Here is a 17,292-nt window from a genome sequence, read left to right on the forward strand (position 1 = left end):
CCATTGAAAGTTTTTGTTTTAGAACCGGCTATGTCTATAAAAACAAAATGCAGTTTTTCACTGTATATATTAACAGTCAGGACAGAGTGCAAGTGGAGGTCTGTGTATCATCCACATATAAATACGTGTATGGAAACGGTTCACGTTGATTGGGTACAGGGTCAGACTGTACGAGGAGATAGCCAGAGTGTATATCTCAGGTCAAGACACTGCTTCTCCACTACATGCCTCTAGAATTATTGCTGTGCATTTATCTATGCAAATCCAGGATAAGATCCTATCTGCCTGAAGCTACATATCCCCCTGGATTTGGACCACAGGGTTATGGTTGACAGTCCAAAAGGAATGGGAAAAAAACATACTCTATGTGCTGGAGATTATTGTTCTAGTCATTAATTGTCACATGAAAGGGTGGATTAGGATTAACAATCCTCTTGGATGCTGTTACACCTGTCCTTCTGTCTTAAAACCTCACTTCACTTCCCCCCCTTGTTTCAGTATCAATTTAAGTCTGCAAAATAAAAAAAATAAAAAAGCTGATTTATTCAAATGAATCATCGACGCTGGAAATGATTCAATATGCGGTGCATTCAGATGGGTGATACATTATTCCCTTGAGGACAAGGGGAAGATAGAGCTGCGGAGCCTTTTTATTTGTGCTGTCTTTATCAGTGTGTCAGGCAGTGAGGCTGATCTTGTTCTCTGTGAATGGACGAGCCCTTGAACCATAAACCTGCACGTCCTCAGATAACAGTTTGTGCTTTGTGAATTCGGTGCCATTCTGCATGGTGTCCTTACTGATGGCACTAAATATATAAAAATCTACCAAAAATGAAGCATCTGTCATAGAAATTATTTCTTGAAACTAAGGTTTTTTGCTGTTGTATGTAGCGTCTATGATTTAAAAGACTTTAAAAACACTGAATTCTATTGTAGTTCGTTTCACCAAGCTTTGCTACGGATAGCCCTCATCAGTGTCCATACTGTAGGTATTCTTTTGTAATTTAGTTTGTTCTGCAGTGTCAGGGTGCACTGACGTACGCGGTTGCCGTAATCATCTAAGGTGAGAAGTGCACTCCCTGAATTTCGCGGCGCATGTGTGATGATGACATGGCCCTGATTGTCAGACTGGTGGGCTGGTGATATTTGGACACATACTGTGGTTGTTTGTTTGAAATACGTCAAGCTTCTCAGCCCTGGGCAGTCCTCGCTTTCACCCAGCATCGCCCACTGATACAAGAGTGTTCCATACTGGAATATCCGGCCCTGTCAACTGGCAGTCTGGACAAGGTTCAGCCCACATTCAGAACACCCCACCACCACCCCTAATAGGCAGTATAGAGCCTGCCACCCCATGTAGTTGTCTTTTGGTCGGCATCCATGGATGGCGTCAATAGCATCTTCCTACACAGACATGAGTGAACGAGGGAACCAGAAAATGTGGGAATAATTTACACTTTCTCTCTGTACTACCATCACAAACCATAATTAATCACGATGGAAAAAACGTGGAAGCCATCTTGGCTGGTGAGACATACGCACAGTGCCTGTGAACAGCGAGCGCTGACACCTTTTACGTGTCTGATGGCCAAAGAGGGAGGGGTGTCATAGTGTGTACGACCAAGAGTTTTTACATCCTCCCCTCGTGGCAGGACATAGACACTCATCTTTACTGATTCTTGCATTCTTGTAAAATTGTTAACTGTAGTATTTGTGTTTTTACTGTATTGTAAACTATGCTAAATGGTAAATGAGGAGCCAGGCCCTCAGCTGTACCTCCGAGAACTCATTTAAGGTTATGATGATCTTGAGAAGCGTGTCTGCTGCAGGATCAGGCTTCTCCAGGAAAGTGTGAGCCTTTTATAAGGCATGAACAGAAAGTAGTGTCGATCACTACGGACTGTTTGAATGAATCAAGTTGTGGTACACAGTGTTTAAATAGATTTGGTAGATTTGTATGAGAGACAAACTGACCTCCTCGACCTCCTGTTATCACTGATGATAAGTGGTTTCCATGGGAACCATGTAACCACCTGGAGTCAAAATGAAAATCCAATTTCCAAAATATGGAATGTTTATATATAGAACATTTCTGTCTAGGGGTTAAATATTCGATTGCTCTCCCAAAACAGATCTTTTGGAGCTTACTCCTGTTTAAATTCAATAGCACATGCACTGCTTACTTTACTGTGAAATAGAGTGAACAATATCAATTGAAATAGAAATGCATTGTTTTCCAAGTTTATGTATGCTTAATATTCAGCCTTTCTTACACCAGCTGCAATTGGTGGTAAAATGGCAGCCCTCTAACTTTCCATGTTTGACACGTTAGACATAGTAATTATGGATATTAGTCTTGTGCTTGTGTTGTGTTCGTTCTGCCACTGAACCACATGTCAAAACCATATCCCTTTTGCCTCATTTAACATGGGCTGGCTTCATGTCTGGGATGCTGAAATGCCAGTGCCTGACTCCCTGCGACTCCAGAGTACCTGTTAATAGTAGTTTCTCTGTATGAGCATGTGCATTTGCAGAAATGCTTTCATAGCAATGAGTAGGTGTATGTGTGTAAAGCCACCACTAGAAAGTGTTGAAAGCCTCAGTTAGCAAGATGGCATCCAGGGTGACTAATAAGCTTACCATGAGCACGGCTGTGTTTGCAAGCATGGTGCGGTGAAAGGGAGTCTTCCATGTTGAGAGAAATGCAGAAATGGTCCCCCAGGCTGCTACTAATTCCATCACCCCCCTCAAGCTTCAATCAGACTGTGAACCATCTCACTCTAGTCTGGCTTCGTAGCATAGTTCCAAACTGCACTGGGAATATGAAAAGGTTCACATTCTCAGTTGAGGACAGATTGCATTTGAACATTCTCAGAATTTACCAGAGAGCAGCTAGTTCATTTTTTTAAATGCTGTAGTAAAACACTCTTTGTGCAGTTTGCCAGATAAAAGCATTAGTTGGTATAATGTGGAATAGTTTATAATCGATTGTGTATCCTCCTGTGGCATATAATGCTTCAAGCCATACAGTAGTGCAGTGCTGCCATATACAGTATCATGTATTAAAATCTGAGCACCATGTGCCTGTGATTGTGTGTAGTAGTAAGTAAACGCCTTTATCTGGAGCCACATGTATCCCAGATGGCCTATACACTCTCCCCCACACCTGTCCCACTGTCTATAATATACTACTTTGCTACAATAAAGAAAATTCAAGATAGAAAAGTGTACTGCCCATTTTCCTCTAACCCCCCATAACAAAACATTTGAACATTTCGATAAATGCAAGAAGTACGGTAACATTGCAGCTTGATTATGTAACTATGTAAACCAATGTTTCATATGCCAGTGTGATTCATCTTGAACTGCTGCCTCCTCGTAGTGCTCCTGTGTTTGGCTGCTGAGTGAGGCTCCAGCGGCTGTGTGTTGTGTTCAGGCGCGGCACATGCTGTTTAGTCCGCATGTGGTGTCCCTTTGGCCTTGTGCTTCTTCCAAGTGCGGATTTATAAGCCACTCCACACTTCACTCCTGTGTGGGTGGCAGGCTGAGTTAAAAATAGGCAGGTTTGAAGGTAGTGGGCAGAAATACTCTTAGAAATACTCTGTGCCTTTTATATTAATTTTGATGCAATCATCAATCATATCTTTATGTTGAATTTATAATTACCTGGGGTTATTTTTTCCAGTAATTTTGAAGGCAGTGTAAAAAAGAGCTATAGAGTTCATATAGTATGTACATAATTGTCACAGTGTATTTTTCATAGAAATGTATATTCCTTTCACTCAGAGGCATTAATTGTATTTTTTTATTGTTACTGAATCCTAAGAATTCCTTCCACTACTTAAGTAATATTACATGAAAGGGTGTGCTTTACCATTTATTGGTGTGACAGTGATGCAGTCACAGTGGCACAGTCGGTAGTGCTGTCGCCTCATAGCTAGAAGGTCCTGGGTTTGATTCCCGCTGGGGACGCTGTGGGCGCTGGTGACGTGCTCTCTCCTCCGCGTCATCAGTGCCCATACCCGAGGCGGGGTTGGCGAAGGGGCCCCTCTGTGTGGAGTTTGTATGTTTTCCCCGTGTCCCCTAGGGTAAGTAGCCTCACAAAAAACATGCAGTAATCCTTGTTTCTAAACTACCTCCCCCTGGCCAGCCGGGGCGCCTGATGGAGGGGAAAGGAACTGGTTGGAATAACGTGTTCCTTCCACGCGCTACGTCCAACCGGAGAAACTCCCCCTGTCAAGTGAAAAGAAGCAGCTTGGACTCCTCATGCATAGAAGGAAGCATGAGGTCAGTCCGCTGCCCTCCCCAGGTTAGCAGAGGCAGTGTAGCGTCCTGAATTACATTAGATAATTGACACTGGGTGGAAAAAATGGGTTGCACAATCGTGGGATAAAAATGTATATATATAGTGTTCTGTAAACATCACTGACATGATGGTAAAACAACCTATCCAGTAATATTGTGATTATACAACTGTTACTAACACAATAAAACGCCAAAAATGCATTGTTATATCTGTATATAAGTGACTATTATATCCTGTTCCTGAGGTAATTGATGATCCCACAAAATTGCGACGGCTGATTTGAGCTTTGAGACTAATAAATAAGTCAATGTATCCAAAAATGTAGTTGCTGCACTTTGTGGGGCAATTCGCTTTCAAAATAAAACCCCTTAAAATGCATCAGGTTTGACTGAGATATTTACTAGTCCCTGATAGATTGTATACAGCGATATACAGTATATAGCCCCATAAACATCTCCATAAATGCATGCACGTGTTGGTACAGTACCTGCAGGCAATGTAAATACGTGGACTTGCAGATGTTTTGCTTAGTGTTTTCTGAGGGAAAATATGAAGGGTTGTCTCCACTCTCCAGTATACATTTGTTTGTTGCAAAACATCCACTTAACACTTAGCGCGCCATTGCCGACGATTAAAGTCAATTGAAGCCTAATTTTGATACTGACGCTCGGAGCCGGATTTACCTTGCTGAGGGCCCCCGGGCTGGAGCAAATTTGAGGGCCCCCCTTGGGGCGCGCGGCTCCCGAATTTTTTTGGGGCTATTTTGTTTTCATTTTGGGGTACCCAGGCCCCTAAAAAGAGAGGCAGGCAGGCAGAAGCTCTCAATGGTTTAACCATAATACAACTAAATACAATAACAATACACACATTTCACTTGAATTGGATTTCACTTTACAATTTTATAATTAAAAAAGAAAAAAAGAAAAAAGAAAATATATATATATTTTTTTTTGGGCCCCCCTAGTCGGGGGCCCCCGGGCTTCAGCCCACCCTAGCCCAACGGTAAGTCCGGCTCTGCTGACGACGCTTAACGCCATTGCCGACGGCCTTCGGCAATTGAGCTTTTATAGCGCGTTCGATTGCTTGAGCCAAAATGCTACTCACGTTAGCCGGTTAGCTAGCTGTGTTGTTAGCACAGCACTGGATCACCCATCGTAGATCGTCGTCGCCATAAGAATCCATTCTATCCATTTCTTTCAATCGCCTTTATTTCCTATTCCTTGTCCCAGATGGCATTTTGGTCAAAACAGCGTTTCTTTGACGGCACAGATCGGACGATGTAGAGCTCTCCAGAGCTCCGGTCTGGCTTCAGATGGTAAACAAGGCCTGTCCGCTCCGTGTAGCTTCCTAGGTTATGACTACTGCTCATGGACCGGAAATGGCGGCTTTTCAAAATAAGAGCTCAAATTTAAAAAATGCTGGCGTGAATTAGATCCTAATTTTTCAATAAATGCTAGCGGCCTAAGTGTTAACTACCATATATAAGTTTTGAAGCCATATATAACTTTGAAGCCGCAAAGACATTGGGTCACTAAGCCGTAAGGCTTCTCCAATGCTTGTTGCCTCAGTTGACCTTTCTCTTCTACCTGTTCCTTTGCTTTCTTGATTTTTTGAGGCCCCTCTTACATCCAGCTTTTAGTTACCGTCCACACCTTAAACAAACATTAGATTCCCATTCACAATGAATGGAGAATTTTACTTCATAGTGTCTGAGCAAATAGGCATAGGGCTCCATCTTGCGCCACCCTTATCCCTAAACGTATTTGCCATTTTTTACTATTTTGAAAAACCTTTTAAAATACGGTAGTTCAACCAGCCGATCTACATCGAGACATTGTGAGCTTGTAGATCGGCTATTTGAACTATTTTAAAAGGTTTTTTTAAATAGTAAAAAATGGCAAATTAGTTAGGGATAAGGGTTAAGGGGTGGCGCAAGATATAGCCCATAGTGTCTATTTTACGTCATGATGATGTATGATGATAAGAGCGCCCCTCACTTCACACTTGTGTGATATAAAAAAAATATATATTGTTTTCACATGAACCTTAAAAGAGGGATTCTTTTCGCCCAATTCTTTCATGGCAGATTACGGTACTGACTCTTAAGGAGGGTTGTAAACGGTAAACGCAGGTTGTGATGGGGGAAGAACGAGGTTAGGGATCTCCTGAGCACGAGAGAGGCCGGGAAGGTGTCAGGGGGGTTCTGTTATTAATGACGAGGAAGACCTCTTCACCTCCAAGGCTGATGACCCCTAGGAGGTGAATGCCACCCAAAAGCAGCACACGGCTGTGGCCTTCCAATGGGACCACTGTCTCCCATCCTATCTCTATCTCATCTGTGGGTCTGCTCACTGCCCCCACTGCTTTCTTGGACAGGATTCAATTACGGCTGCCTGGTTGACCTATGACCTGCCTCCACCAGGATGAACCTCATCCTCCGACCCTTATGGAACGAGTGCCACTGTTAAAACCCACCACGTTTTTACCTTACGCGACCGCACTCTCGCTCATGTCACCTCACTGTGATGGGACTCTATTGCATTATCTACCATAGGGCCAAAAATACATCTATATGGTCTATGATATGAATACCAAACTAGACGGCATATATCATTTTTTACACATATTCTCTAATGGCAGTTAGAATGCTTCATGATTGATGATGAAATTTTTACCTCTCCCGTACTGTTTAAGAGGGGGATATTTTTCTGTATTTTACGAATCGATCTCCTAACCTTGCTCTAAGCCACAGTCGATGGTTGTTAAGCCATGGCCGTCTCTTAATCACAACACAGATACCTGTTAATTACCAAACGAGTTCAAGTGTTTTTGCTACTTAAAGAGGGATTTGATATTGATGCGCTGCGTTGCCCCGGGTCGGGCAGTGAGCGCAGTTGACCGTTTAATGAAACGTTGTGGGTTTCTGCAAGCCGGAGCTGTAGGAGATGAAGAACAGGAGAGGATAAAGCAATGGGTATATTAATAGGCAACTGTATGGACGACACAGTTTGGTATCGGGTCAGGGATAAAATGTGAACTTGTAAACTCGCAGAGGGGCTTCTCCTCCCCCCTCTCTCTCAGTCTCCCTCTCTCTCACTTTCTCTCTCTTGCTATCTCATTCTCACCCTCCGCGGTGTCATCACTGAGCTGAGCGGGGCTCAATAGCCGAGGCAGCTCTACGAGAGCAGCGATTAGACGTCTCTCAGATTCTCAGCCCCAGCAGAGTTCACTCAAAGGTAAGCCAGTAGTTTACATCCTGGGAGACACTGGTCTTCCTCTGCCTTTGTTCTTCCCCGTCCTCTGTGTTGCAAATTCTGCCGCTCTGTCGGGCCGGCAAGGGAGCACAAATCTCACTTCGTCTCACTGTCACTGAAGCTTACGGCCAACAGATTGACAATATGAAAGTAAATTTCATATTATCATACCCTACCATCATACTGTGTGTGTGTGTGTGTGTGTGTGTGTGTGTGTGTGTGTGTGTGTGTGTGTGTGTGTGTGTGTGTGTGTGTGTGTGTGTGTGTGTGTGTGTGTGTGTGTGTGTGTGTGTGTGTGTGTGTGTGTGTGTGTGTGTGTGTGTGTGTGTGTGTGTGTGTGTGTGTGCGGCTGTGCGCGCGCCTACCTACCTGATGAAGAAGATAAGAACCAATCTACCTGTCAGAAAGAAGGCAATATTGTAGACAGAACCTACGACCCGACCGTCCCCATTCAAGTAAAAGTAACTTACCAGCAATGATGGCAGAACCTCCCAGCTGGCTGCGGGGCTAATTCTAGCCGCCTGGCGTCTGAGGCATGGTCCCAGCGGGCCGTTTTGCTGTGATCACAGCAGGTAGTGGGAGGTTAATCCCAGGAGAACGCAGGCTCAATCTCCCCGCCTCCGACCTGCACTCAAGGCCTCCATATCCCATGCTGTGTAATGGACGATCGCAGCATTGAGGCCCGTGGCTGACACCTGCCACGATTGCTGTTTTACTCTGACAGCTTTTTAAGAGGTGATAGGGACCCAATACATTATAGAAACACCGGAGAACAGAACCAGATTTGACCACTCTATGTCCTAAGTCCTAAGTCCTAAGTCCTAACACAATGATTCTGGTCTGCTCTGAGCCGGTGGATCAGAGAGCGCGAGGATGTTATTTTCCAATGATGTGATGTCTGCATGGGCTAAATGATGATGCTAACCTTTCTTAGACAAAAAACATTTTTAAAACACCATCCAGGCTCAAATGTTTTGCTTATATTTACAATTACAATAGCATTAAGGGGTCACTGCTTAATGTGAAGACCAAGATAGACTTGGTCTATCTTGATAGACTAGATAGACACCTACCACCCAGCTTTAGGTTTACCAAAACGTATACTTATTTAAAAATTGTTTTGATATACATTTAGTTTGTACAGTCAGTGATAAATTATTTCAGATGGCAGAATATGCATCTGTTTTTCCCTGGAGTCTCTCTTGCATATCTGTGTGTAATTAATGTGGATTTTGACAGATGGAGGGAAAAAAATGTCCCTGTAAGAGAGAGAAGGGTACATGCCACAATGTGTGAAGTGCAAGCATGGAGGGAGCCTCTTGTATTTTTTTTGCTGTCCGTGCCAGCTGGACTAGCCAGATTCTTACAGGTACTCTAAATATATGCATAAAACATTGAAATTTGATGCCCACTATAAGTAGTCTATATTTTGCTTATTTCTGCAGTTGAAAATAAAGCCAAATGTTTCAACCACTTAAGCCCTATTTTATACTTTCAAACATCTTTCAAAAATAACAAAAATAGCAAATCTACAAGTTTTTTTAATCTATAATGACATGAGGGACACTAGGTTGAAAGTGGCTATTAATGTTACGCTATTTGAGATATAAATCCTAATCCTTACTTTATACAGTGAGTGAATAATCATCCATGGTAGATTTTGTGAATTATCTAATAAACTGCTATAGATTTAGACATTAAATATGACTTGAAGTTATTTCTAATTTAGAATCCTTAAATTACGCGCGTGCGTGCGTGTGTGCGAGCGCACACATGCAAGCAAGTCGTGCTATTTCTGAATGTATTGGGGCCCTGACTTAAATATTAGTGTAACTACATTATCACACTGTCTTTGCCCAGTAGCAATCGTGTACAAATGAGGATTACAACTCTGGAGAAGGCAACAGGTCATGGTTGGTAAGCTGCCCAGGGGGGTCACTGATATAGAGTCACTTTTGACAGGCTGTGGAGGAGGCTCTATTGTTGTTCGTGTGTCTAGATATTACTTGGAGGCACTATCACTGAGACTACAGTATTATCCTATTATTAGGCTTAGTTGTTTACGCTTGTTACTGCTTGTCAGGTAGGCCAAGAATCCTTCTCGGGAAAAAATACATGTCTACCGCTTTATCTCTTTCAAGTATATCGGCTTAGAGGTCTTTTTGAGGTCTTTTAAGAGTCTCTTGATAGGATGCAGCAAACAGAATTTTGAGCAAGGTTTATGTGATACTAATGTGTTTCTTTCTGAGACACAAATAGTGTTGTTTGGCAGACATTGGAGTCACATGAGAAATGCTGCATGTGTTTTCCACACATGCATAGTATGTTTAGGCCAAATATGACCATGTGCTTGTTTAAGTTGAAATTACATATACAGCCTGCAGCATTTGTGGATTGAAATAGCCTCAATTCATATATCTGTTTGTAGAGACAAAAAAGAAAAAAGGAAGGAAAAAAAAGCTCATCATATGGTCTGGCAGATTTTGGGCAGAGAACCAGGAATGGCAAATGTGCTCTCGCAATAATTCAATCTGCTCTCATAATTCTCTAACTTTTAGGAGCAGACAGAATGGAATATTTCCTGCAATTAAGCCGCCAAGTTACCGTCCAATAACTGTGATCAAGTGTTTAGTTAAGATGCTTCTTCTCTCGCTTTCTTTATCAACAGATTGAAGGGTATAATGATGCTGTTGAAATGGCAGGATGATGGTATTCACAAGAACTTAACATGATATCAGATCCAAAACATTGTCATTATATTCTTGTCACAGTAATAATGTTATATTTGAGGAATTATATATCAGAGGGAGTGCTGTAGCATGGTTATTAGTGCGAGTGGGCTGCAGTTGTATGCTTACTCCAACAACCATGGAATATCATAGCCTTGTTTGTGTCAATGCCTTTGTACCACAATTCTGTGTCGTTTTAATGCGTGTCTTGTTTCATACAGATTACAGTTTTTGTTTTTAATAACAAAATAACATTAACATTGACTTTGGGCTTTAGAATGTGTGTCAAGATTCCAGCAATCCAATAAATGGCAAACCCACCCACTGGTAGTGTACAAACTGGATTTACGTACGTGTAAATAAGCGCATACAATGAGAAATGTTACGTATTAGAAAATGAATATAAATGGAAATATAATACTTCACACCCAAATTACTTACAATGGTTCACATGGAGGGAAGGAATGAGAGTAGGTACAGTACTCAAACTAACTGTTGTCCCAGATAACTGGTCTGACACACTGTGTTGCACAAACAGCATACAGCTCCCAGTGTAGTTCTACAGGATATGACATTGTCTGGGTAGTGGTACTTGTTGAACCCATTTAGACCTTTCAAGCTGGGAACGCCTCTGTGTCATTTTGGTGGTTGCTATATATTGCTGTTGTTGGGCAGAAACCTCTTATCTCCATATTCTACGTTATTTTTTTCTCGTTAATTAACTTCTAAATTAACAGCTTCACACAAACGCATCAAAAGTAGCAGATCCACAAGCTCGAGACGTGACGGGAAGGGGCGCGTTTTGAGCTTGTAGATATATTATTTTGAATCCTGAAAAGTCACTGTTTTGGACGGAGACAACAGCAGCTTAGTGGGTTAATTACACAGTACAGTAGCATATAGTCATTGTCATACTCTGGGCCAGTCAAAATACCTGAAAAAGGAAAAAGGTTTTGAAAAACATTATACTTTAAGTTTAACCGTGTATAATCAATGGTATGTTTACTGTTTTCAGAAAAAGAAATACGTTTTGATGATGGTGGATCCTGATGCTCCCAGTCGTGCCAGTCCTACTCGTGCTCACTGGAGGCACTGGTTGGTGGTGGATATACAGGTAAGATCTTTATTACTACTGTCAATTCACTCTCGCTGCCTGTGGAGATGAGACATGGATGTCATGTTTTACTGGATTAGAACTCCTATAATAGTTTTGGTAGTTTAAGTGCTGTCATGATTTTTCAGAAAATTGTGCATTTTCATAACCTCTCGGCTGCATCGGCTGCTGTTTACATCTGCACATGGGGACTATTGCAAAAGCTGGAAAATTATGAATGGTTTTTAAGTCTAACTTAGTGGAGAAAAAAAAAAGATGCCAATTTCAAAAATGTTAATTTTTCATCTCATGTATATCGTGTAATAAATGCCTGTGACAAAAGTGTGGGAGTAAATCGTTCTAAATGGCTGTGAAAGTTTGCAAGGCCCTGTCAGCAACAATTTCCCTCTGCCGATGAGAGCCTGGGACGTGTCAATGCAAGAGTGTGAGACTGTGATTGAGTAGAGCGGCAGGCAAGGCGCAGACTCGTTTCTCCCATAGAGTTCCCGGTCCCTCAGCTCCCCCTCCAGTGGAGAGATCTTGGCAGAGCGCTCTCCCTTCATCTGTTCCCCCAGGCAGACCAGCTCCCCCAATGATCCACACTTCTCCATATTTTACACCCCCGAAATGGGCACCGATCCGATTCCCCTTATTTCATCTTCATATTTTGCTCCTTTTCATCCGTTCGTTTTGTGTGTTTTCACTTTCTTGCATTCTAACGCCAAATGCGTGTTAAGTTGTTGATTGCCTCAAATATTTGGAGGTTTGCAGACATCCTCTAATCCCCCTGGAACCCAGAGATCAACCCAGTAGATTAGGACTAGTGGTCGGAAAAACAACCATACAAAAGACGCTGCTGCAACGTATTCCTGCTTCCCTTTTCATTCCACAGTATAAGGCATAATCTTAACACTTACAAAATGCTGAATTGATTCAGAGATTCAAATGTGCTGTATCTAGGATATTTATTTTGGTCGAACCCACAGTGGGTAAATGTAGTTTTCCTCAACTGATTCAGATGTAAGAGTGCTTAAGAGAATAACATTCCTGTTTGCTTTTCATAAATGTGTGAACAGTTGCACTGTATCGCTCACATAATGTACTAGTGATACTTGGAGAAACGTAATTTACATACTGTAGAAAAAATTTCATTTTCTAAAATGACATTAGAAATCACATTGCTTCTTCTTCACCCCTCTCCCTCCCTCCCCTTTTAGTGTAAACTCATATCATCTGGCTGGCCACTTGACCAGCTGTTAATAAACAAATGTCTTTCAAGTGCTCAGACAGGCCACATCCTCTCCAGCAATTCAATTTCCTGTAACTTGTGTGGGCGTTGACCTGCATTGCCAGTGTAGCGATTGGCCAATCTGACAGGATGCTTTTCTGATTGTGGCCGGTGGTTGGTCAGGGGGTTAATGAGCCTTTTGAGTGATGCCAACCCTTAGTGGGAGGTGTTTAATTGCCCAAGAATGGGCTGGGTGGCATCACATAACCTCCTTTAGGCTTTTTTCAGGTGTCCATGTGAATGTGTCGCAATACATTTGGGATTTTAACAGCAACAGGACAATGTGAAAATGTATGTGTTCTGGACTGTTTAGATTTCTTTTAGCATTGGTTTTCTTTGTCTTTGAGCAAACATGACTTGAGTAAGAAAAGTTTAAAATAATAGTTTGAGAAAATGGCCTTACCGGTAATTATTCTTACAGCTTTTTGTTTTTTGGATAAAGCTTTATCCAAAAAACAAACTCTAAGCTGTATGAAAAATATTGGAGTACATTTTCTACAATGTGTTGAAATTACAGATTGTTTGGTATTGTAAGTATTTTCTTTCTTTTATAGAAAGCTAAAGGTCAAGATATTAATGTCAACTGGATCAGCATTTATATTCTCACTAGACATACCATAGGATCTTAACAGTCATACACATTCATTAATCCAAGGGCACTACGGATTGCTTTGGATTGTAGATGTTGACATAATTAGTGTGTATTTTTTATCCGTAGCCACAGTTTTGAAGGTAAAAGCAGTTCCTTCCATTGCGCACAGAGCAAAGGCTGCATTCTACAATAGATTTACACTGAACCCTCAACAGAGATCTCATTAAGGGGTTGATATAGTTTGTTGTGTGCCGTGTCGCGCACCAAAAACAGCGGCTCTACAAGCTCACAATGCGCCACACTGGGACGCAGTGTGAGCTTGTAGATCTGTTATTTTCAGTGCGTGACGCCGGTGTGCAGCCAAGTATAAATCCGGCTTTAGAGAGGGCATGGTAGCAGAACAAGGACACACGCTGGCTCCCAGCTCTTGTTTGACACCAGCTCACCTTGCTTTGAGCTGCATCATCTTGCATCTCTGCACTCTTTAACAGAACGCATGTGTAGTCTGTTCATTGTTGTATGATATTGTATACACGCTTAAAATCTACTTCAGTGCTTCAGAATTTCTCTGTGCTGGGATTAAAAATACAGATACAATGGATTGTACATCGTCACTAACGACTCGTCAGGTTACTGTATTTTCCCCTAAAAAGTAGATTATAGGTTATATGCATGGCTCATATTGTTGTTGTTTGGCAGATACCATATCTCCATATTTTAACTTTTTATGTTTTTTTCCATCATGCCCTACTATGTCGTGTGACAGTGTCATTCATACAAAACTAGCGAAAATAGATGATCTACAAGCTTAGAAGTTAGAACACATCGTGGTATGTACTGTATGATATTATGCTTCATTGCTTTTTCATGGAATTTCTGCTACAGTTATGCTGCCTATTTGCATCTTGTTTCCAGTACTTTGAAATAGGTGTAATGATTTCCGTACAGTATGCATGGCAATTTCATTCATTTTCTTTGTTTTAGGAAGCCAGATCTGTCAAGAATTATTTTTATTTTGTTTAGTTGTTTTTTTTGTATCGGTGGCAGTACATCACTGCTCTGTGCAGAAAACACCGGTTGACGTGTTTATTATGTTGTTATATAATTGTATTATGGTCAATTGCATCATCTTATACAACAAGCGGTCCGATTTCTATAAAAAACTGTCAATGTGGGATCTGTGTATCTTTAGGGCGTTTGCCCATTTTCACCCCCATTCCCAGACAATGACAGAAACCGTCATTTAGAATTTCTGCAACTCTCTGTGTTTTGCATCAATTATAGACAATTACCAAAATAACCAACAGATTGTTGTATCGCTCTCAAAGTTGCAGTCCAGATTGTGAGTGTCTCCCTCCCTCCCCCCTCCCTGTTGAGTCTAAATCAATGCAGATGTTCTGGTGTGGTCTGACAGTGATAATTACTGTAACAAGCAAATCATTAGTATCTCAATAGAGTAAGTGTATATAAATAAAGTGCAGGCCCTTACTTTTTGTTATTAATACTTATTCCAGAGTTAATTCTCATTTTCTGAGATTAGCTTTAACTATGACAATCCTGGGTAGCTGTTAAAGTTATGAATAACGTGAAAGAACAAGTAACTCTTGAGATACTGTAGTATATTCACTGATAGTCTGCTGATCCAGATACTGTTGGTCTGACCATCAATTCATTAATTATCCTATTCTCTGTTGACAGATTGTACAGATATCCTTTCATTTTTGATAGAAAGAACATACAGTATTTTAATTCATATATGTGCTGTCGTCATTTGTAGATATATTTATTCATATGCTCAGTTTTTATAGACTGTGAATAGACCCTGCCTATATCCACCATATGCATCGTTAGATTGCACATAATTGCATTCATATTCACTGGCAATAGATGTAATGGTGATCAATATAGCAACTCAGTATTCTATTTTGTCTAATTATTTAGTTTTTATTCTTATTTACCTTGTTAGTCTCATACCTGTTGCTGCTGGTGGCACCTAAATCTCCCTCTGGGGGTGAGTAAAGGCTTATGCCGCTGAATCTTAAGCTCAAGAAACGGATGTGCATTTTATATACCATATTGTTGGACACGTTTAATATATTTGATAGTCTGTTTAATGTGTGTCCCTGTTAAAGGTTTCACACACTACTTACAGTTGGAGGCCATCGATATTGTCCTTTTCTTTTTGCTGAGGTTTGCGTGATCTGCGCAAAAGGACAGTTAACCCATTTTGGGCGGGAACCCCTTTTGGTGTTTTAAACATTGTTATAATTTAGCTATTGAAAAATAGCAGATCTACAAGCTCATAGCGCGCCACCGAGTGGTGCGCTACGAGCTTGTAGGTCTGCTATTTTTGAAAAATCGTGAAAATATTTATTTCAGAAAACTGGAGGATTTAGAAGGATTTAAAAAAAAATTGAGGTCAGGCCTAAATGGGTAAAATAATAAGGGACAATATCGGTGGCACCCAACTGTAACATGAATATTATCAGTCTTTAACGCAAAAAGAGTTGCACTGTAATTGTGTGTAGGAAAAGTGTGAGTTATGACATTTCTTTGTGAGAGGGAGACATTAAGTTCATGAATGTGATTAACTCACAAATATACAATCTTATTTTTCAAATATATCTTTACCATCAATTGAGCATACATGAATTTCAGCTACAGTATTAATACTACAGGTACAGGAAAAACATGAGGCGGATTCATATAATTTTATTGCATGAAATATTGACACCAAACAAATATAATAAAGGCTGTTGCCTTCGATGTGCCTAACTTTTTTTTAAGGTACTTTCTTAACAATCTATTCTTTGGAATGCTTCATAACACATTAAATGTAAGTGATTTTTTTGTTAAAAGTTTAAAGCACTATCTGATAGTAATCATTGCTACAGAGTGTATGTTGAGGTACATGGGTCTCCCTGTCTCTCCAGCTCTTTAATACATAGAAAATTCATTTTCAGGTGGGTTGAACATTTTCAGCCAATCAGGAGAGAGTACACATACTTATCTGCTTAACATTCATAGTGATACAGTTCCGATTTTGTCTGCTCATTTCTTAGTCATCACTTCAAAATTCACTTGTTTACCATGTATCCTGCAATTCTCTCTCCTGATTGGATACATTTGGTATCCTGACCTGAAAATGTTTACCAAAGAGAGACAAGGAGACTCCTGTTACTGAAAAACACTCTCTGGGTATTGGATGACCAGGTGGACAGCTCAGAACACAGTGAAATGTGCTCGTGATTATGGTGCATGCTTTAGGATCCACGTATTTTGCAACAGCTCCCGTGGGGGGCAGAGCCCATGTCCTGCTGTTGGCCAGACACATTCAAATAGTAAGTTATTGTGGCCATGTCAGACCAGCTGCTGTCCGTTTGCAAATGCTGTGGCCCACAGAGATCGCCTGCTCCCACACCTGAGTGTTATTAATTTGTATATTTGTAGATTTCATGTGATTCCACTTAAAAAAAGGAAAGGAAAGAATCACTTACAGTAGTCTAGTAGTATGACAGTGCACATACAGTAGAGACAGTTAAGGACATTTCTGCTCTTCTCTGTTACTATTAAATACCACCTGAAAAAGTCTCTCGGTAGTCTGAAAGTAATGAGTGTTTGAAATTACATTTCAACCTCTGCAATAACCTTACAATTTGTTTTTGCAAAATACCCCCTCCCCCCTCCGTAACGCTAATAAACATACATAATTGCATTGTTCTTTATCCTGTAATTATCCCAACTGTTGCAGGTTATATTTAAGATTTTTCTTTCTTGACAGACAGCTGCCCCCATATGGAAGCCAAAAAACAATTTCCCGGAGGCCAGGCGAGCCATAGCTAGCTCCAGTGTGAGAACAAAGAACCATTGGTATTATTCATAATTAAACTCTTATTGTGTACTCTGCTGAATATTTTCCATTCTTTCTGCCTCTCTGCTGCTCACTCTCGTTCCCCCTCTCGATACTTTGCACCTCGTGCTGGGAACATCTGTCTGGCGTCAGCGCCGAGCGTGGCTGTGCAGATTGGAG

The 17,292-nt window shown here is 41.1% G+C and overlaps 1 protein-coding gene across 2 annotated transcripts in view; it reads left to right on the plus strand.

Moving 5' to 3' along the window:
* pebp4 (phosphatidylethanolamine binding protein 4) overlaps window positions 1–17,292 on the plus strand; it is a 62,874-nt gene that overhangs the window by 17,399 nt on the left and 28,183 nt on the right. For both annotated transcript variants that reach the window (XM_079516592.1, XM_079516593.1), the window contains exon 4: window positions 11,305–11,403. In XM_079516592.1, coding sequence (XP_079372718.1) covers window positions 11,305–11,403 — 99 coding nt within the window. The remainder of the gene's footprint in view (window positions 1–11,304; window positions 11,404–17,292) is intronic.

This window comes from Electrona antarctica (genome assembly GCF_951216825.1).
Source record: "Electrona antarctica genome assembly, chromosome: 12".
Taxonomy (NCBI): domain Eukaryota; kingdom Metazoa; phylum Chordata; class Actinopteri; order Myctophiformes; family Myctophidae; genus Electrona; species Electrona antarctica.